Source organism: Protopterus annectens, chromosome 4.part1 (genome assembly GCF_019279795.1).
Source record: "Protopterus annectens isolate FY-2018-M chromosome 4.part1, PAN1.0, whole genome shotgun sequence".
NCBI classification, from domain to species: Eukaryota; Metazoa; Chordata; order Ceratodontiformes; family Protopteridae; genus Protopterus; species Protopterus annectens.
This window is the reverse complement of record NC_056734.1, coordinates 914,523,713-914,546,212: the sequence shown is the minus strand read 5'-3', so window position 1 is coordinate 914,546,212 and position 22,500 is coordinate 914,523,713. Positions and strand designations below refer to the sequence as shown.

The window sequence follows — 22,500 nt, the reverse complement described above, 5'->3', positions numbered from 1 at the left end:
GCTATTATGATCCAATAAAATGTATAGATATGAACAAAATACTGCTGTACCTGTGGATACCAATAGAATGAGAGACACTTGGAGAGGGGAGTGAATATATATTTCCAGAAGTAAAAGAAAAATAATAAATTAAAAAAAAAGTTATAATAAAACATTTGGTGTATGATTAAGAACCACAAAAAAAAAGATAACATTCACAGGTATACTAAGACAGCAAAAGTTTTTAAATATGACATTGTGTCAGTACAGCTGCACTTTGCAAAATCCTGGCATCATGTACAAAGTATGCTACACAAAACTGGTAGAGTATGGTAGATAAAGCCATCCCAGCATAGAATGTAGCTTATAATGTAAGGAAAACTCTAGTTAAAAACAGATAAGGGATGACACTGTAAATTTAGTGCTGCTAGTAATTAGCTACTTAATGAGAAATGCATTTAAAAACAGAGTCATTCTATAAGAATGTATGCAGAGTATGCCACAGATGAAGCGCTATGAAACATACTGTGTTAAGGAAAGAACACTGTAACACATATGTTATATATGAAATAGTAATAATTTCTTATTTTCTGAATAATGGCTAAGCACTTTTTAGACTTTTATAGCTAATGTTAGTAACCTGCATATGGTGAATATTCTGAACCTGATTTTACTTAAACTAGAAGTCACATAACTTGTAAACTTCAGTTTTGTGATGGATGGCTATTTCCTTACCAATTCCACTTCATAATACACAAAGCAGCTGCTCTGTAATTACTTACTTGTATATCCAGTAGCAGAAGCAGCATCGGATAATGTTACATTGTCTGCAGCAACTGCCACAATGCTGATGCTGTATCTGAAGCCAGAAACAAGTCCTGACAAAGTGGTACTTGTGGTTGATACTGTAGTGGATGAATTAGATGGTCCCACAGCCTGTAGTCGGTACGTGATCTGGCTGCCTTGTACTGCACCCCATGATAAGGAGATGGAAGAGGTTGTAGCAGAGGTGACATTTAGGCTGGTGACAGGTACTGGTTCTGTGAAAGAGAAACAAATAAGTTGTTAATCTTGTTCTAATGGTATGTCTCACACATACACACACACACATCTATGATAATTACTGGCAAATTTCAAAATAAATGTCTATGAGTATGAATTTCCTTGTTGTTGTATGTATTTCATAAGAAAATTCACTCAGTGATCTTTATAAAACAACTTAGGCTGTGGTGATGTGGCGGTTAGCATTGTCACTTCACAGCAAGAGGTTCTCCGGTTCAGTTCTCTGCTGGATCATCTTCTGTGTGGAGTTTGCATGTCCTCCCCATGGTCAAGTGACATGTAAAGACATGCAGGTAGGTGCGTGCATGAATGGGTGTGCCTTCTTTGAAGGTTAGGCATTGGGCTGGCACCATAAATATCCACTGTCAATCATTAGCGGACCGGAGTTATGCTGTGGTGACCCCTAACCTGGAAAAGCTGAAAGACATTAGTTTATCTTTATAAAACACGTTAAGCAAGTTTATTCTGCCTCTAAGGTTTAGATTAATCCTGATCCTATCATTTATTACTTTAATGATTAAATGCAGCTTTTTTTTTTTTACCATTTCTTTTTTCTATAATTATGCACCATCTTCTCAAGTCAGCTTTCAAATTCTTAAATGTGTTGGTTACATTTTTACTTTCCTTACTGCAGTTGAGCTATAAGGTTTAATAAGCTGGTGTTTCTATTTACTGTATTCTGACTAGCTACCAAATTTCTTTCTGATATTATGCCATGTAGCCCCACATTCTGATGATGCACTACACAGGAGAAACAGTTTGTAGTAGGAAGGCATGTGTTCTTTAGTCTGCAGCAGATTTTATTGCAAACTAACCAGAATGTAGTGGTGTCGCCAGAAAGTTATATTTTGTACTCAAATCAGAATGTTGTTGCCCACTATTCTTTTAAAAAATGTACTCAACCCTCAAAATGCAACCTCCAGACAAAAAGGAAGTGTTATTTTCTATTTATAACCATAAACAAATATTCTTAAAGGTGTATTCCTTTCAAACAATAATTCATTGCATAGACCAAAAAATATTCCTTTACACATTTCTAAACATTCTGTGCTTTGTAGTGTTGAAATTTCCAAGATACGGTCAGAATAAAACATACTCATTTTTGAACACATAATGTGCCTAGCTACACCCTTGCTAAAATGCAGCACAATAATTTACTCAGTCAGAAAATAAAAAGCTACATGTAGCATATTCAAGTGAAAGGTAATAAAAGTAAAATGGAACAGGAAATGATTCTAAGTAATGTTTATAGAGACAATGTGTAATAAGACAGACATTGTTTACCAGTGGCGTGATTAATCACTTTTATGGAGAAAACTGCAGCTGTAGCATATGCACATGGTTAACCAAGTATTGGTTATTTCTTTTGTAAAAATAGAACTCTGTATTGTCGACACACTTTGGTTAATAATACAGATGGATGACAGTTGTATGATAACAGACATTCCCCCTGGTTTGGGGAATATTCCCGTTCCCAGGGGATTATGGATCTTGGAGTTGCAGTAAACACGCATCAGTAAGTGTAGGCAGTGCAGAATTATACTTGAAGCATGAGCAGTAGCATATCTGTGTTTGTTAACATAACTATATCAACATTTGTGACTTTGATGTGCCACGTGTCACTGTTCAGTGATTGTTAGTATACTTATACATATATTTAACAAACACTAAACTGCCACAAAATTGTGCAAGCAGACCAGCAAAAACTGCATTAAAATGCAGTCAAAGAAGTTAAATGGACACTTCATCTAAACCCACTTTCTTAGTACCATAATTGTTATTACTACAGTTTGAGACAAAACAACTTGTTTGTGAAGTTTTTCTCTTTGCGCTGGGGGGAAACCTGGGAATAGATAAGACTAAAGCAAGGATCTTTGTGAATACTTTACTTATCAGGAGAGTCGCCTTATGTCCAGATGAATGCTTTAAGGGTAGTGGATTAAAGTCCTCAAAATATCACCACAGAAGGCTGGGTGATTGCAACATTTTAACCATACATCAATGCTAAGGTTGAAAAAAAGATATTAAAAAAATGGCAAATACTTGGGACCAGTTAATACCACACAATCTGTTTCCGCATGTACCATGTGCCACAAGCCCGAACAAAATTCTACTCTTTTTTTCCATTGATTTCTTATATGGTGGTCACCCTCATAAACTATTAGTTATTACCAGGCAGAAAAGAAAACTTCTTTAAAAGTGTCATACAGTAACTACACCATCTTATATGGCAGTCTGAAAGTGATGATGGCCACTGCCTGTGAAGATATGAAAACATTCCTAATGACCAAAAGGGGAGTACATAATAGAACTGCAAGAACAGGGGTTTTGCAAAGCCATTGGTTACAGAAAAATGAGAATACTAATAAAACCATGGAAAAAAGAAAAACACAAATTTTATAATTAGGTACGATCCCTGAACCCCCTGCCCTAACCACCATCAAATACACATATCCGTCCTCTATATCTGGGAATGTACAGCAGAACATGTAAGGAGAAAGCCCCTCAGCACCACCATTCTGGAATCTGGTTCTTACAAGGGAAACGAGAATTGCCTAACCAACTAAACAAACCTGATATTCCCTGTATAATTAAACCTTAACAAACTTACATGATGCCGTGTATCTGTGTGTGTGTGTCTGTGAGTTCCTGTACTGACAGAACTATGAATTTATACGTATATAGCATTACTGATAATATCTGCCTTCTCAGCTCTCCTCCTTCAGTCTTATTTCTTTATTAATATTTTATATGACCTGAGTTTCACTATTTGATTGTCTGTAATCATCAAGTCATTGTTTCACATTCTTCTGTTTTATCTTCTTATTTGTTTTAACTCACTCAGTTTATACCTCGTAGGATCATAGGTCTACAGGAGAGTACTAGGCTAATGGCTCAAGAGCCCTTACAAGTCTAGCCAGTTTTACCCAGGTTTTACCTAATTTTCTATTCCTAGGGGAAAGATAACAAAGCTCAGCAAGTGGGGTTTTGACAAGTTTTACAGACTGCCTCTGTCCATAAGCAATGTGGGCCCCAACCCTAGAGTGAATTTCTGATCTTCTATTTATTAGTTCAGATTGCAGTTGAAGATAATTAAGGAAGGGCTAAGCTTCATGTGAATAGGAAACCTATTTCAAAGGTGGGGCAATCTCTGGGACACATATGTATCTCTCTAGCATGATCTATTTATATCAGAGATCAGGTTTAGATCCTTAGAGCAGGTAACTCTCATGCAGTTGTTACCTTTGCAGATATGCAACATTTTCATCATGGTTGGGCCAGTGACTGCCTTATAGGTCAGGCATAGATCACACCTCAATAATTGGTAGAAAAGTGAATGAATACAGTGATAGGGCTTTTAATTTGTCCACATATGGTTATAACCTGCATTTGTTTGGTGTGAAAGCTCTGAAGATGCCCCGACTGTTGCAGGTGCTTGGTGAGCTACATGCCAAAATATGCATTGTACTCAAATATTGATCTGATGAGGGCTGAGTACAGTGGTACTGACATATTTAGATCTGGATGCCATGCCCTTATCTATAAGCTGAGTCTTATGCAAGAATTTCCTCACTGCCGTGGACACATGATGGTGAAAGTTTAAATTACTATCTGTCTGATTACCAGATCTCTCATGACTGGTTCTACTCCTAAGTGGTTATTTCTAGGGGCATATGATTTCCCAAGGGGTATTATTATGCAAACTGCCAAAAAAATCTGGAAACATACCAATTCACCACAGCACAATTTAATGTAGGCAAAATCACACCCAAAGCTTTCGAGGTATACTCTTTTTCAATGCTTAACAGAAATAAAATGCCATAAAAACATTTAATACTATCCCTTGCATCAGCTAGCCAATGACACAGAGGTAGTTAACAATCAAATAAATAAGCAGAACATTTAAAGGTATATTCAGTTAAATAAATATATATACCAAAATATTAAACATAATTGTGTTTAACTTTCAGAACAGGCTTTATATTATGTTGTGCATTTAGTACTGGTGGGACATCAGCCCTAAAAAAAGTGTCCATTTATATTCTATTAATTCTGTTTGCTCAACTAGGTCACCCCCTCCACCATCAGGAAAAATCTTTTGTAGTACCCTAAACTTGAATTTGTGATTAGAACCTTTCTGAGCAATGTGTTCATAAACGTCATTTTCATTAATACATCTACATATATCAGAAAGATGGGAACTAATACGCTCTTTAAGTTTTTGATTAGTTTTCCCTATATAAAAATCGTCACAGGCTTCACAATTAGCAAGATATATAACATTATCCGTAAAGAATGTGGCATAAGTCCTAAAATCAAACTCAGCCTTTGTAATGAGATGTATAAAAATTAAATCAGTGTTAATTCTTTACAAAGGACACAGTTGTGGCAGGGTACAGTGCATTTTTTCATAATATTAAGGTTCTTTTTTTTAGCCATATCCTTTTAGCAAAGTATTTGTTTCAAATTTTCACTCTCCTATAAGTAAAGCTTGGTTGAATCCCCACAATATCCATGATATTACTACTAGACTGCAAAATTGACCATTTTTTTTAATAATTCTTTTAACCATACCAGTATGTCTATAGCATTTGGTTATATATCGTAAACTATGTTCCCTATTACCACTAACAATACTATCTTTATTCAAAGGGCCATATAAATATCGTTTACCTTTTGTTCCACATTCATTCATAACATTCCTTTTCTCTTTTTCTATCATAACTTCATTATACCCCCGCTTCTTAAAATCATCAATCATAAAAGTTAGTTCAGTAGCAAAAATCATTATCTTCTGTATTTAACCTGCTAGCTCTGAGGAATTGGCCTTTCAATACATTCTGACAAACATGTTTAGCATACATGCTTCTAGAATGTACATATCGAGTAGCTTGCACTTCTTTCCTATAAATTTTTGTATCAAACTTCTCCTAAAACAGCAGATGGACTGGGGAAGGTTCCAGAGATAGTTATACTAAGGGCAATTTTAACTTGAAAATGTTTGTGTCTATACAGGGCAATGCTAGCCACCACTACACATAGAGGAGCCTAGCACAAACATTTGGAATGTACAGAATTAGAGAAACAAGTTTTTCAAAACCATGACTGACAGACCAGTAAGGAAAACACACAATAAGCTTTCAGACACCAGACCCCATCTCAGATAAGACTGTTACAGAACGTCATAATGACTGATGAAGCGTATCAAGAAAGTGAATTAAACAGGAAAAGTTTTGATCATATTATAACTCAGTGGGTGGAATTCAATAAAGCTTACACAGAGCGATTCTCCATGTAAGCGTAGTGTTACAGCTCCAACATAGAACATGGCTGTCGAACGATCCAGGTAACAGGTAAGAGGGGCGTATAGGAGTGTCCAGATACAGAAGTGTCCACCAAATGCAAATCACCTCATAAGCTGGAGAAAAACATGCAAATGAGGCTAATTTGTGATACAATAAGCACAAATGCACCCGTGTAGGTGCTGTGTCAGTGTAAGAAATGTATGTGGATAGAAACCATGTACTGGACTGTCATTTTTAAACAGGGCATGTAAAAGCTTAAAAAAAAAAAAGGGTGGATATTCTACCGTAGGCATGCACATGGCCAAATTATGTCCAATGTGTCCAGAAAGCAATGCAAATCATTTAAAAATCAATATTTTTTTAATACATATATTATGTTTGAGTGGCGGGCAGCAACGCAAAAACATGCCATTGTGGGAAAACAATTAAAAAGTGTAAAAAAATTGAAAAATAGACATTTGCAAATATGTTGCATTATAGTGCTCAGCATGCAGAGTATTACAATGGCATGTGTCAGTGGTTACTATGGAGGCAGGCCCTGGAGTAGTGAAGTATCCAGGGTATACTCAATTAGCTGTAAGTAAATGAGCTGAGGTTAATGAATAGCAAAAAGGGCTATGGAGTCCTCAGATACAACCCGTGGCAGGACTAGAATCATATAGGCAGTGGTAGAACAGGTAGCTGACATCAAAAGGTGGTGTGTCACACTATGTTAAAGTGGATTGGAGCTCAGCAGCGCCTGTTTGCGCTTAGTTAAGCACAGCTAAGCAGGAGGTGTGTCTGATGTTGCTGAGCATGTTTTAGCTAGTTGAGAAATGCTGAGTGTGCCCGTGGTTGGGGGAGTGTCAAAACTACTAAGCAGTGTTTACACTAGTGCCGTAGGTTTGTGCGGTGTGCTGCACTGCTTAGCAGTGAAAGAAATAGGAAAAAAATAGCCTGTGAAAGCCAATCAGGTAGACATGTTCAACAGACACTGGCCCATTCAAACCCAAATGATATACCTATCAGGTGGAATGCAGCATAATGAGCCAATCACACATGTTGCAACTGCTGCACATCACTATAAAGTATGCATACACCCTACAATCTGATTTTCCCACATTCTATCCAATATTGGAGTACACATGTGGGAATTATAACTGACAAAATGGGAGGGGCTGCTTTTGCTCTGCTACATCTGTATGTGCTTGAGGTTGAGATCTGTGAAGATGATGATGCTGACAATAGGCCCAGAGTACAGGGTGGATAGGGACATACTACAAGAACTGACCAAGCTCTGCCACCCTCAACTCAGACCCAGAGCCAACAGAGGGGGATCCATCCCAGTGGAAACAAAGGTATGTGTAGCCCTTAGAATATTAGCTACAGGTACTTTTCAAAGACCAACTGGGGATATAATGGGTATCTCACAGACATCTGCATCCAGGGTACTCCACCAGACCCTGGATGCCATGCAAGCACATGCCAGTGAACACATTTATTTAGCCCACACCCCTGAGGAGAGGATCAGGAATATTCGTCTCTTCCACCATGCAGCATACTACCCTAAAATACTGGGTGTCATAGACTGCACTCATGTGCACATCAAAGCACCACCTGGTGAAGATGTTAGGGTCTACATCAACTGCAAGGACTATCACTCCATCAACTGCCAGCTTCTGTGCAATGCCCAGGGCATTATCATGAATGTGTGTGCTGGCAGCCCTGGCAGCTATCATGTCTCCCACATCTGGCATGCCTCACAGTTGTACCAGACATTTGCCAGGAGGGACATCCCATACAGCCATCTACTGGGGGATTCTGGGTATGCACTGCAACCGTGGATGATGACAACCATCAGAAATGCACACACACCTAATGAAGAATGCCATAATGAGGCACATGCACAAACTAGGAACATAATAGAGCATGTGTTTGGGCTGCTCAAGTCATGGTTCCACTGCCTCAGTATATCTGGTGGACCCTTGCAGTACTCTCCAGCCACATGTCCACACATGTTCACAGTATGTGCCATGCTATAGAATATGATCCTGCAGAAACAGCTGTGGCAGGAACATCACACAGAAGGGACATACAGCCCCCCACCAGTGCCAAGGTCCCCACAGCCACAGGGGGAGTCAGAAGAGGAACCCCCTAAGCCTACCCCTGTAGGTAGATGTAGGCATGCCCAGTATGCTCCAGCCTTGGTAAAGAGGCAATGCATAGTACATGCACAGTCAACCTAGGGTCCTAGGGACTGACATCTCACTCCAACTCGCATAGATAGTAAAAAGGATGCCAGCCACACAACACAACCTGTACCTTACCATGTATTGGCTGTGTACTGCATGCATCAGACAGAGACAGCCTTGAAGCACTGTTATCTCAACCGCTGATGGCACAAGGTAAGTCACTGTTCTTTACAACAAATGAATGGGGTAGTAGACTGTGGTAGCATATATATGGACCTACCACATGTATGCAAGGGAATAGAGTGGGCTACTAGGATAGCTGCAGACAACTGACAGCTGTGAGGGACAACAGGAACTCTCTATCCAATACTGGCTGACCCATAATATGCAGTAGGCCCCAAGCCATCAAAACCCAGTGCAACATGTGAGGGAATGACATACAGCGGGGTCACAGGACAGATGCTTAAATGTGAATGCTAGAGTCCCCTACCCCCAACACACCCATGTCCCCATACAACTGCAGTCACAGTATGTTTGCAAGGTAATAGCAGCAGACCATACAATCCCTGGGCTGTCCCAATCAACCTGGTGACATGTACCTTGTCCCCAATATGCAGGGGTCAAAGTGCTATGTTTGTCTGTGGTTTATAGTGTCAGGAAGTAAACTGCACTGTCTGGTGGTTGTCATGGCTTAGTGGGTAAGTACTTTACCATGGTTGATGGGATACATGGTTAGAGACTGGCTGCACCAACTGTTTTGCATGTAAGTTACACCTATGGTAGGAGTTCTACCAACTGTCCATATGTCAATATTTGATACTGAAAGAAAGCTGGACAAAGACAGAGACAATGGAGGCACAGGGAGCCACAGATATGGACAGTACACAGCCCTGAGTAACCTAGATGGTGGCTAGTATATCAGCATGCTGTAACAAGTCAGTGTAGCACCAGAATATACAGGCTGTCACATGACTGTGTTAGTACTTACAGTAAATCAGTGGACACCATCCATACCTCACAAATGTACAGAGTTTAGCAGAATGTCCACATTTGTAGCTCATATATTTGTTCCATTTGTCATAACATTGCAGTTTTCTGGCAAAATATTGGCAAATCAATAAAGGTTGATGTGAGAAACTAATGACAGACAGCTGAGATACAGACTTCATACACATTGGAAAATGCATGCTAATACAAAACAATTCTACCAACTGTCTAGGTTTGTAAGACCAATATTAAAATCTTGTCCCCATGTTTGGGCCTATGTCCCACTGTTATATATGGCCCTGTCCAGATTAATGGCTGTAAGAGTTTGAGAGGTATGTGCAACATGTAGCCTTATAATAACAGTACAACACAAACTATCTGAGGACCAGAGCAAACATATGGGGCACAATGCTGGACAATCTGTAAAACAGAGACATTCAGAGATTTGAAGTCCGTAACTCTGTGTGTGGTGTTACATCTCTTATCCCATTTACAGCAAACCTACAACTACATAGAGCAGCAACTATGGACAAAGCCAGGAACTGGAGGAAAAAAAAGGGGAAGGAGGAACTACTGGCCAGACAAATGTAGAATGTGCAGAATAGAACAGTTTGTGTAGTAGCAAGGGGTCACTACAGTGTATGGAGTCAGTAACCTGAATATCTGTCAGCGTTTCATCACATCAATCTATAATGATCTGCTACTGATGTACCAAGAAATGACAGTGTTATTTAAAATGTACTAGACATAATTATGCAAAACTATATGCAGTCCATTACACTCTGTACACACTTTAGATATGGGTCAGATATTACAGACAGCACAGTCAGGAAATATCTCAAGCATTATATGAAGGAGGAGCTGGACTGTTTCAACAGGTTCAGTAGACAACTGGCTGCAGCACAAAAAATCCTGGACTGGAGTATAGGTAGGTCTAGCCTGGAGTCCTATTGTAATTAATGATGGTCATACTGGGCATGCTCCTACTTAGCTAATTCAGCCCAACCCACATCAGACTATAGAATTGTGATGTCCATATATCTTCTCTCTGTCCATGCAGACAGCTATGAATACCCTAACTGTCTCTGCCTATCCCCATCAGACATGATTACCCTTATCTATCTGTATGTGGCACGTATAAGATACATCTGGATCTGTTGTGTTTAATATAGACACATATATATATATATATATATATATATATATATATATATATATATATATATATATATATAGATATATAGATATATATATAGAGAGAGAGAGAAAGAGAGAAGCAGACAGAGGGGGGAGAGAGGGAAAGCGAGAGAGAGAGAGAAAGAGAAACCCAGAAAGACATAGTGTGATGTAGTGCCGCATCCAGTCATGCACCAATTGTAACCAGTGGCATGTGCAAATAGTATGGTGAGTTCTCATGTGTAATAGTAGGTAGGTATGGGTTCTAATCTCACATAAGCCACCTTGAGTATGTGTGACTAAGTATATCACCTTGCAGCTGTGTGGATTTCTTGCCTATGTATGCCTACCTGTGAACCCCCCCCCCACCATTGGCCTACATTACAGGGCCTGCTGATGTCATCCACCTTAGATGCACAGTCAGACACTCCCCAGGCACATACGCTCTGTGGTTCATGCAATAAGTGCATAGCACTATAGTGTATACAGCTAAATAGGTAGTGATACTAATCCCAACATTGGCAGCTCAGTGCGAGTGTGTAAGTGTATTCCCCTGCAGCTGTGTGCATGTCTTACCTATGTGTGTGCAATGTCAATACATTTTAAGGCCTGTTCCATGGTGTTAATCCCCCCATTGGATTACTTTACAGGGCCTGCTGGTGTCATCCACTTTAGATACACAGTCAGAAACTCCCCAGGCACATAAGCTCTATGGTGTATGCGATAAGTGCGTAGCACTATAGCATATACAACTAGAAAGGTAGAGGCTCTAATCTCAAAACTGACAACTCTGTGAGTGTGTGTGTGTGTGTGTGTGTGTGTGTGTGTGTGTGTGTGTGTGTGTGTGTGTGTGTGTGTGTGTGAGGCGTATCCCCTGTAGCAGTGTGGCTGCCATGTGTGTGTGGGTGTGAGATGGTTATCCTATTTTGAGGGCCTGTTACACCCTGTTATTCCCTCCTTTAGATTACTTTACAGGGCCTGCTGGTGTCATCCACTCTCTAGGCAGATAAGCTCCTTGGCACATGCAATAAGTGTGGAAACCTATAGTACATACAACTAGGCAAGTAGGGGTTCTAATTCCAAAACTGGTAACACCTTAATGTTCTGAGACATAGCATAATCTAGGGAAATGTTACAAGAATAAGATGTCATACTGGCAGACTAAGAGAAGTCCTGTCCTTTGCACTTGCCATGGGTGTGGTTTGTCCTGCCAACTCTCATGATACTACATGAAATGTTCCACATTGGGCATTTACGGTGGCATCTCTACTCAGTGTTGCTTATGTGTGTGCAATATGTATACATGTTGAGGCCCTGTGAGTAGACACCACCCCTAAATAACCCACATGTATCTAGGTATGAATGCTAACTGCCACCACCCACATTTGTAGGTACTGACTAAGCTGTGGCAACTGTAAGCTGTGTAGTGTCTGTCATTGACCCATAAAATGATGTTAACACACTGCAACAGGATCTTACATCTGGTACAGACTGGTGTGAAGGTCCTGGCCTCAAGCTAAATGCAAAAAACAGTACCATCATACCATATGGCAAGGAGATGGTCCCCACTGTTTGCCACATCATTGGCAAGCCCATAAACATACAACTTGTGATGAGAGACCTGGGTACTCAGTTTGATAACAATATTGCATTCAACCATCATGTAATGGCAGTGGCAGAAAGGCCTTGTACATGGTTCAACTCATAGGTAAAGGGAGTGCATCCAGAAAAAAGGTAGACATTACCTTTGAATAGTCCTCAGTCAGTATAACAATAATTTAGTACAATGGCCCATCTGATATGCACCTATCCAGACATCTGCACTAACTGGAAAGGCCATAGTAATACACACAAAGGTAATCCATGGCCTGCAACAGCTGTCCTATGCAGACAGCCTCTAATCAGTAGTGCCTGGCTCGGTATTGGACAGGTTGACCAGAGGTGGGCTGTGACATGCCTACAAGGCACTGCTGGACCCTGCCCTTAAACAGCTGCCCTATATATGTGAGTCTAATTCCTCAAGCATTACCAGCACAAAAGGCCTGAATCTGATAAGTGACATCAACAAAACCTGCTGGAGTGACAGGTTTGTCTCCCAGAGGCTGCCCTGTCTCAGGAATGCACTTCCCATACATGTCAGAGTATCATGCAGACCCACAGCAAGTGTAACCATGAAGAGTGGATGGAATACCACAAATATGTCCCAGGGGTCCCGCCTGTGTCCTTCAGTGACATGGGCAACAGGTGCTGATTGATGATTCTGTTGGGAATAAACTAATGGCTAGACTTGTAAGGGCCTCAGGGCCAGTAGCTTAGTAACCTTGTATGATCCTAGGTATACCAGTTATGGTCTTGTGTGCTGTGATAAACAGTGTTGTTATGTGCCCACTCCCATCACTGCCATCTAATGTTGTGTGTCCCCTATGGGAAGCATACCAGTACCAAGTCATACATCCACCACCCGACAAATAGGTGAGTGGTACCACAGGTGTATGGGGACAGTCCAGCAACATTTTTGTGACACAATTGCAGACTGCACTGCAAATGTATTGTAGGTTGCTGTAATTGACAGGGTCCTGTGTTTAAAACTTGGCAGGGGCTGAATATTTTTCTGCTGTGCATCACTGATAAACAGGATACATTTATGTAAACACCTGTTAGTTTTCAAAACAGAGTGGGCTAGTGGGCTAATGCACTATAACATAGTTGGTAGGGTTCTGTGTTCGAGACTTGCAAGGATGATAATTTTCCTGATGTGCAGAACAATGTCAGACAGACAGAAGGTGATTAAAGCAGTTTTAAAAAGATTTAAGTGGGTTTGCATGGGTTAGCGTGATGTTCTACGATGCCAAGCAGTGCTTATCCCCATTTAAACCTGTGCTATTTCCAAAAAAAAAAAAGAAAAGAAAAAAGGGGTGATAGGAAAGTGATGAAATGGAGGAAAGCAGGGGGAAAAAACAAGAAAGGCAGGTAGGGATGTGTAGGATGGGTGTAGAAAAGAACCATAGCTCTCCATTTCTTCTACAGCAACAGTTGTGCATGTTGTGGACAATTTGGAATCTGCAGCCTCACATCCCAGAGGGAGGGGTTTGGGTGACATAACTTTGTTGATTAATTGCTGTGATAATTGATTGATGGCAGTGTAGGTGTGGGTGAAATAGACAACTATGTATGGGACGATATTTTTTGTGGGACAGATGGCCATTTTTTTAAGGAGAGTGAGATATTGGGGAAGGGGTATAGGTATGTGTGGGGAGGTAAGTTGGGTAGGAAAGGTAGCATTTGCAAACAGACAAGACAGCAAACAGGGGTGGTGTATGACACATGAGGTGAGTTAATACCTTGGATGGGGAGGGTGTTGTGGAATCGGAGGACCAAGTGCCCCCAAATAGCAGCAGTGGGACTGAGCTCTCATGGGCAGTCACCACTGCTCTTTCCTCGCCCCAAAGGTGGCTGTGCTGGGGGCTGGGCACTGGACCCGTCCTACCCCTCCAGGTGTGCCAGTCTGTCCTCGATCTGGAGCAGTTGATTGTCCATACCATGCTGGAGAATCCTAAGCACCATCCCTAGGAGCTGTTGCTGGGTGACCACTCCCTTTCACACCTGCACCAGGAGGTGGACAAAACATCCCCTGAGTTGGTTCCACCCATTGGTGGTGGAGGACCAGCAGATGGGCCACCTCCAGGTTTGGTCCCAGATGTGCTGGGACCTGGTGTCATGGCCAGATGAGGAGGGGTAGATGGGTCCGCAGGTACCAGTCTACCAACACATGCTAGTGTGTTGAGGTTTTTCAAAGTGTATAGGTTAGTCATGCACAGAACATTTCAATGTTAGTTATAACAGTGTGCATGGGTGTTCCAATTACCCAAAACAATACAATGACATAGCATACAGAACACAACAATAAATGGGATAACAGTCAGTACTGTAACGGCAGACCAGTAACAGTTATGGCAAAAGGCCAACAACACTGGTATTTCAACAAGGTATGTTAGTATGCAACCATTGTAATATGTAGCAATAGTTAAACACAAGGACCAAAATAAGGTTTTGAGAACAACATATGTGAAATAGAAACCATACCTGTAGTATAACAATAATATCTGTGATGCAGATAAGGGTTGGGGGGGGACAGAGAGATATTCCATTTACAGCAATATAGGCTTATATTTATGGCAACAGTACCGTTCTATACTCGACAGATCTACCCTCACTTTTATGTCTACAAGTGTTCTATATCTTCTGTAGCATGTACATACCTATCAAGCTATCCACATAGGACAGTATAGGCCAAGCTGTAATACCCACAAGTACACAACTACAGGGGAGTATTACATGTCAGGGGAACATACATGACTACCAAGGTGTACTGTGCACTGATGTTGTGTGAGAGTGCTACTGACATACTTCGATTGACCAAGGTGTAATGTGCACTGATGTTGTGTGAGTGTGCTACTGACATACTTTGAATGGATGTTATATCTCTGTCCATGGATTTTGGCAACAGTAATCACTATCCGTGACAGCGTGAGACTTGAGAAACATGTATTGTGCATAATACAGAGAGTTTACATGTATCCTGCCATCCTTGGTAGGCATGGGATTATCAGCAGACATTCACAGATGTACCAGGCATACAACCATAACAATAAACAGTTTTATTTCTTTTAGTAACTTGGAATAGCAGTGTACTTGTAGATGTTTAATTTAATGAAGTCTTATCACCTTGCTGTGGAATGCTGTTTACACACTAATACATATGGACACACAAATTAGTATACCATTGGAATAACTACTACAGACAATTTATTTACCTGTAGTTCCTGTGCGGAGAACATCTGTTAGCAATACATAACTGTTTCTATACATATTTAGTAGTACTTGTCTGTTTCTATAAATATATATTAGTACTTGTCCCTGGATTCAAACCACGGTTAGTATATGGAAAAATGAACAACATATATATCATTTAGCAAACTGAGCTACTGAGCCACTTGCTTTGTGATGACTGACTAATATGTGCCTAGAGCTCACCTGGTAACAAATTCTGACCTGGTAATGTAGGTAGAGTGTCACATAAGACTGCAGTGACACTTGAACACACATGCTTGAGATACATGTAATAACAGAGATAGTAGGTGAACTGTGTATTACTACTTGGAATGCAGGTGTACACATTTAACCCCTAGTGGATGGGAATATGTGTGATGTTTGCAGACCATATTGGGGTGCTGGGTTGGCTACCTGACCATTATACAGTTGCAGATAGTATACTTGCACCCCAGGATTCATGAAGCTTGCTCCAGGTGCAGGCGTAGCTTTGGCGTTCTAACACCAAAGATGGCGGCCGAGCGATTCAGGTATGAGCTGTTCTCATGTGCACTACCTGTGTACAATACGCCCACACAACTCCTGAGCCTTGTATGCTAATTACCCCATGTGCAGCAGTGTAGCATGCAAATGAAGGTATGTAGCGATTCAGGAAGTGGTGCAGGCATAGTGTAAGCATGCAGAAATGTAAACCGTAGAAAACGGTTTACATTTTTGCAAACATAAAATTGGAGCCATGACAGCCGACCAAAAACATGTATTATATTGTTAATATATGCCAATAGCTAAATATATAGCCATTGGCATAAAAAAATGTACAAAATATAAAATTAACATTTAATATATAGAGTCGCACTATTTCGACGTGGAGGCACAGGGCAGCGGTGCACCAACTGGATCGCAAGGAATATATAAAAATATAGAATAAAACTGCAATGAAACACATATCATAATTTCCCCATAATAGTCAATGGCAGGCATGCTACACCATACTCATGGCGCAAGGGTTGCTAAGGGGCAGTGACAGTGTTATGTGCAGTAGCTAGGAATTAGTAGACAATGCCATGCAAATGAGAGGAGTAATAGTGAATCGCAGTTTCCCCATTGGTGTAAGGATGCACCTCACAATGTAGCATTATAACACCGAGGTGAGCCCTTGAGATAAAGATGACATCAAGAGAGGGTTGCGTCACAATTGCATTGGAGCATTGCTAAACCGGTCTGCCCTAGCTAGGCAAAGCTGCAGGATAGGGGTGTGTCGAATTGCACACAGGTATGCTTAGCTGAGAGTACACAAGGTAACCGAGTATGCATGTGAACGGAGATGAAAACTCGCGTAAACCAGGTAAGTGGGTATGTGTGGCACGCACTGCAGCTGAAGCAGGAATGATACAGGAAAGAAATAAGGAAATTCTGCAGCAGTGAAACTGGAGTACAAATGACTAATTAACACCTAGGAGCCTACAGTGGGCCATTGACAACAGCTAACAAGGCTGCAAGCAGCTACCTGGAGAACAGGGAAGGGGAGGGGCTGTACTGCAAAGAAAACAGCAAAGTGTCAAAGCAGAACATAGTCGATATGCAGTATATCAGCTACAAGGCACATTTTGCCATGACTGGGTAGGGAAAGTACAAAACAAGAAAGACGGCAGGTGGATGCATGCCTGATAATGGGAGGGGATCCAGGTCTAAAAGTGAATTAAAGGGCAACAGATTAATCAAGGCAGGCAAGTAGGATCTGCACAGTAAAGGCCCCATACTTGCAGTACTCATTGCAAAATCCATAATTAAGACATGCAGCAGCTGGAATAGCTCATACACACCCACTTACATCAGCAGGATCCATAGCACAATACTATAAAGTGTGAAAGCACCTCACACACATTTGTGCATTCCCATACACTCTGCACCAGTGGTGTATACAGATGGGGAACTTTTATTATGTACATGTTAGGGGCTGCCATAGCTTTAATCTACCAGCATGTGTTGGAGACTGAAGGTGGTGTGGAGGATGATGCACACGACCACCGCAGGCACCAGAGGAGGAGGAGAGTGTTCAGACCCAGGGTAGCCTACCAGGGGCTACATGATCTGGAGATGGTAGAGTGTTACAGGGTGGACAGGGACACCCTACAGCAACTTGTGGAGCTGTGCCGGCCACGCTTCAGAGCCAGAAGAAACAGAGGGGCACCCATCCCAGTGGATATTAAGGCATGTGTAAGTCTGAGAATACTAGCTACAGGTACCTTTCAAAGAGCAACTGGGGATATCGTGGGTATCTCACAGGTATCAGCATCAAGGGTACTACACCAGTTCCTTGATGCCATGTTACCACATGCCAATGAGCACATATACTTCCCCCGAACGCAGGAGGAGTTGGCCAGCAATATGCTTCTCTTCCACCATGTGGCAGAATATCCAGAAGTACTGGGTGCAATAGACTGCAATCACATACACATCAAGTCACCACCCGGTGAGCAGGGTAGGTGCTACATAAACTGCAAGGGATACCCCTCCATCAACTGCCAGGTTGTGTGCAATGCCCAGTGCATTATCATGGATGTGTGCGCTGGCAGCCATGGAAGCTATCACGACTCCCACATCTGGTATGCCTCACAGCTGTATCGGTTATTTGCCGGGGGGGGCATGCCAAATGGCCACCTGGTGGTGGATGCTGGCTATGCAGTGGAACTGTGGATGATTACTCCCATCAGAAATGCATGCACACCCATGCAGGAACTCCATAATGAGGCACACGCACAAACTGGAATCATCATAGAGCATGTGTTTGGGATGATGAAATCACGGTTCCATTGCTTGGACATATCTGGTGGAGCCTTGCAGTACTCTCCAGGCACATGTGCCCACATCTTCATAGTGTGTGCCATACTACACAATATGGTCCTGCAGAAACAGCTGCAGCAGGGACAGAATGGTGAAGGCCCTCACAGCCCACCACCATTGCCAAGGGCCCCACAGGCACAGAGGTACTCAGACCACGAACACCCTGAGCCAGCCCCAGTAGGCAGATGGAAGCATACCCAGTATGCCCAAAGGGCAAAAGTATAGCACACACACTGACAGTGTAGGCACCTAGGGACTGACACCTTTCTCCACCTGCACACACAGTAAAAATGGATGACACACACACAAGACTACATGTAAATTGTCATGTATAGGCAGTCTACTGTGTGCATCCAACATAGGCAGCCCTCAACTATTGCACACACAACAGCCATTGGCACAAGTCAAGTCAACACCTGAACAGTAAATTAAGCTATCAGTATATGCAGATACTGTATGTATAGATTAATAGGTAGTTACTTGGCCAACTGCCAGAGGCCATTCATAAGGCCAGCCAAAATGTGTCAGCTTTTGCCACCCCATTGATTCATTAACTGTCCCTCTGTGGAACAGAGCCAATGGCGGGATCCCTGGGGTGCATCTACCATTCCCCATCCACACTTCAAGGTTTCTTTTGCAGAGTGTTAGTGAGGGTCTCTGTATAATGCAGATGGGATGTTGTTCCAAAGTATGGGGAGTGTCTGTGACAGGAAGTTGTCCCTCCAGCATCTTCCGGTTATTGTTGTGGCAAGGTCAGCTCACTACAGTGTGTGGCTCACTGTGACACGGATTCCCATAGGTGGAGCATATCCATCACGCTTGAGTTTGACATGGCTGTGTTGGCCAACGGACATCATCTCTGGGTAAATGAGATGCCACTGAGTAAAGCAGGAGTTTATTCAGTCTGGCTGCATAGGCCATATGTTGGAGGCCAGTATTCCCCTTGGTGAGATACATTTGTGGACCCCCAGCTGTTGGACGTGTCCTCTGAGGGACATCCCACATGGGTTATTATACCCTATGATGGGACTGATGAGTGATGAGTAAAGGGGCACTATAACCCCAGTATGTCTAGATGGGAATCCTTTAGTAATCAGATGGCCTACATAGAAGGATATCCTAACTACTGTGGAGATATGATTGTCAAAGGGGAGATCACTATCAACCTTAGTCCCCAGATACCCCATTACCTCATCTGTATTAAAGTGGCTGCTGCTCATGTGTTAATATGTGGGTGCCAATTCCACAATGGAATGACCATGCAGTTAGTGGCACTTGGCTGGATACCATGTCATTGGTACCCTGTGACATTCTCTGTGAGGCCCCTTGAGGGATGTCTGTGTCAGCTGGACAATCAAACATGGCTCCCAATTTGCACTCATTGCCAAACATGGTCTGCAGTAGTCCACCTGTGTTTGCCTGTTCATCTGAGATGTATATGCCAAACAGTACAGCTCCCAGGACTGAGTCCTGTGGGACACCAGTCGTGACTGTTCAAGAGTTGGACCTGGAGACCGCTAGTTGTACCATGTGGGTTCTGTGTGTAAGCCCGTTGGCAACCTAACCTGTGATGTAAGGGTGAATGTATAGGCTGGTGTCTTTATCAATAATACCTGAGTGGGACATGGTGTCAAAAGCCTTGGTGAGGTCCAGGTAGTATGTGTGAACCACCTCCCCCGTCATCTAACATCTTGGTGACTGTATGTAAGACATCAAATAGGGTAAGTAGGCATGAACTGCACTCAACCGAGCTGACCTGGGTTGGGTCATGTGTTTGAAGGTTACCAATGTCATTGTTAATGAGTGCCATGAGGATGTGAACCATACCATTGCAGACCAGGCAAGTCAGGCTTATGGGGTGGTAGTTACCATGGTCAGTTGTGATTTCACCTTGATTGAGTGGAATAACCATTGCCACACACCATTGTATGGGCATGTAGCCTGTAGAGAGGCTGAGGTAGGAATACTTAATTTGGTGGGAGGCAGGTTGTCTTGTACAGTTTGCAAGATGCTGTCTGGGTCAACATCTGCCACCATTGATGCTGTGTTCTGCTGTTAGAGAGGGCCATTTCCACCTGTGTATCTCTGATGGTTGGGATACTGTACCTTTTGGGTAGTGTTGTGGGCTCTTTAGGGGGTGAAGCATGCACCGAATGTATCTGCAAGGATGTTGGCGATATCAGTAGGGTCAGCATATTTTGTGCTATATTTCACCGGCACATGCAAATCTGTGTGTCACCACATAGATTCTTGACATAGCCAAAGAAGCTTTTGTGGTTATCTTTCAAATCCTTGCTTATTCTCCTGCTGTTAGCCTTGGATGATGTCATGAGGGACCTACGTATCATACTAATAGTGGTCACAGATGTCTGCCCTTCATGGGATTTGCTGTGTGTCTGGAACACTGTCCTACTTCTGTAGTATAGCCTGTTTATTGCAGAGGTCCACCAGACCAGTGTCCTTATCTAGGAGGAGTGAGTCTTGGTTTACCAGTGATGGCACGATCCATACATCCATGTAGGTGCTTATAGACTTCATTTGTAAATCTGTCTTTATCTTGAGCAGTATTTCCCATTAGCGTGGGGGCTGAGAAACCCCCCACTCCTGTCACTAGTAGTGTAAATTTAACTTTAGAAAAGGTATACACTTTGGTATCCGTGGGTGGGGTAGATGCTAGGGTGTGAAAACAATGAATAGTTCATGGTCAGATCTAACCAGTGACCAGTTAACCTCCACTGTGGTGCACCTGTTGCCCATGTTGGTGATGACCACATCTAGTAGTTTCCACCCCGCATGAGGGAGGTTACCACCTGATACAGGGCATATGAGGTGATACATTCCAGGAAGCGCTGGTCATGGAAGTGAGTACCGGAGTATGTTTCCCAGTTAATGGTATGGTAGTTGACATCAACCAATGCCAGGGTGTATGTTAGGACTGTCATGTTCTCCACTGTCTCCAGGTAGATGGAGTTGAGGTCCTGGGTCATGGAGGGTGATCCTTAGCAGGCCACATTCCACATTGCAGTTGTGGCTGATGTTAGCTGCACATGGATGATCACAGAGGTATCATGCTGCCCCACTAACCTGAAGGTGTAGCAATCCCTGATGAATATGGATACAGACCCTCCATGTCTCTCAGTCCATGTTCTGTGGCTGAAATGTGTGCTATGGGTTGTAGTCTGGTAGTGCTGATGTGCTCTCAGGAGCCTTAAGACAGATTTCAGTTAATGCACAAATGTTGATGTTGTCCATCCTGAGGAGTCCGGTGTGTTGCATGCATGTTGTGATTACAACCCCTGGTGCTGAGCAGCATAATCCTCATTGAATCTGCTATTGTGCTGTTTACAGAGCTGGTATTCACCTTCGAGACTCTCCTAAATAAGGCACCATGGGGGCGCCAATAGCCTTGGCCAGTATTCCAAAGTGTTAGGCTGACACATAGGCCAGTATGGTATGATTGCATGCATGTTCCCCATCTGCGCTTGTTTTTCATTTCCCCTGTAGGTAACCTACTGGTAAACAATAGAAAGCCTTAAACTTATACAAGTCTACTAGCTTCCAAGATAGGCTTTTGGAGTGACTAAGTATCAGTGCTCTGTATGTTCTTGCTGTACTCAACTGTTTTCTGACTACATGGTGAGTTCACACTGTAGTTTGTGATCTGAAGGTCAGTTTATTCACATATTATGGCTGTGATGGCCTTCACATTAGAGGTTCACAGATAGCCTACAACCTATCTGCCCAAGGGCAATTAGAAGCATAGCAACAGTGTGTTGGCTTAACCCGCACCACTGATGAAGTAACTGAGCCTCGGTCAAGCATAGCCAATGAAGCAATTCCAGGCAGAGTTGCTGGAAGCTGTTGAAGACTTGGGATGTGGAGGGTGATAGGGGCACTTAGTGATCTAAAGAGTGCATGTTAATGTGGCAATTCGACACCATTCAATTCCCCCAGCATGTCTTGCAGCTATCAAACTGGACAGGCTCCCCCACCCCCTGGCTGTATGGTTCTGGGACACATGATCCCAGGGATGTCTAGTCTGTTGCCCAGTCATACAGCAAGGTTTCTCTTGAAGTATGTCAGTGAGGGGCTATGCCTAATGTAGTTAAGAATGTAATGTATTGACTCACAGTACATTTGTTATA

At 42.4% G+C, this 22,500-nt stretch overlaps 1 protein-coding gene across 1 annotated transcript in view; it reads right to left on the bottom strand.

The window, feature by feature from the left end:
- Nucleotides 1-22,500, bottom strand: part of LOC122801341 (mucin-19-like) — a 938,154-nt gene that overhangs the window by 524,588 nt on the left and 391,066 nt on the right. The window contains exon 25 of the mRNA XM_044070881.1: nucleotides 762-1,019. Within this exon, the coding sequence (XP_043926816.1) occupies nucleotides 762-1,019 (258 nt within the window). The remainder of the gene's footprint in view (nucleotides 1-761; nucleotides 1,020-22,500) is intronic.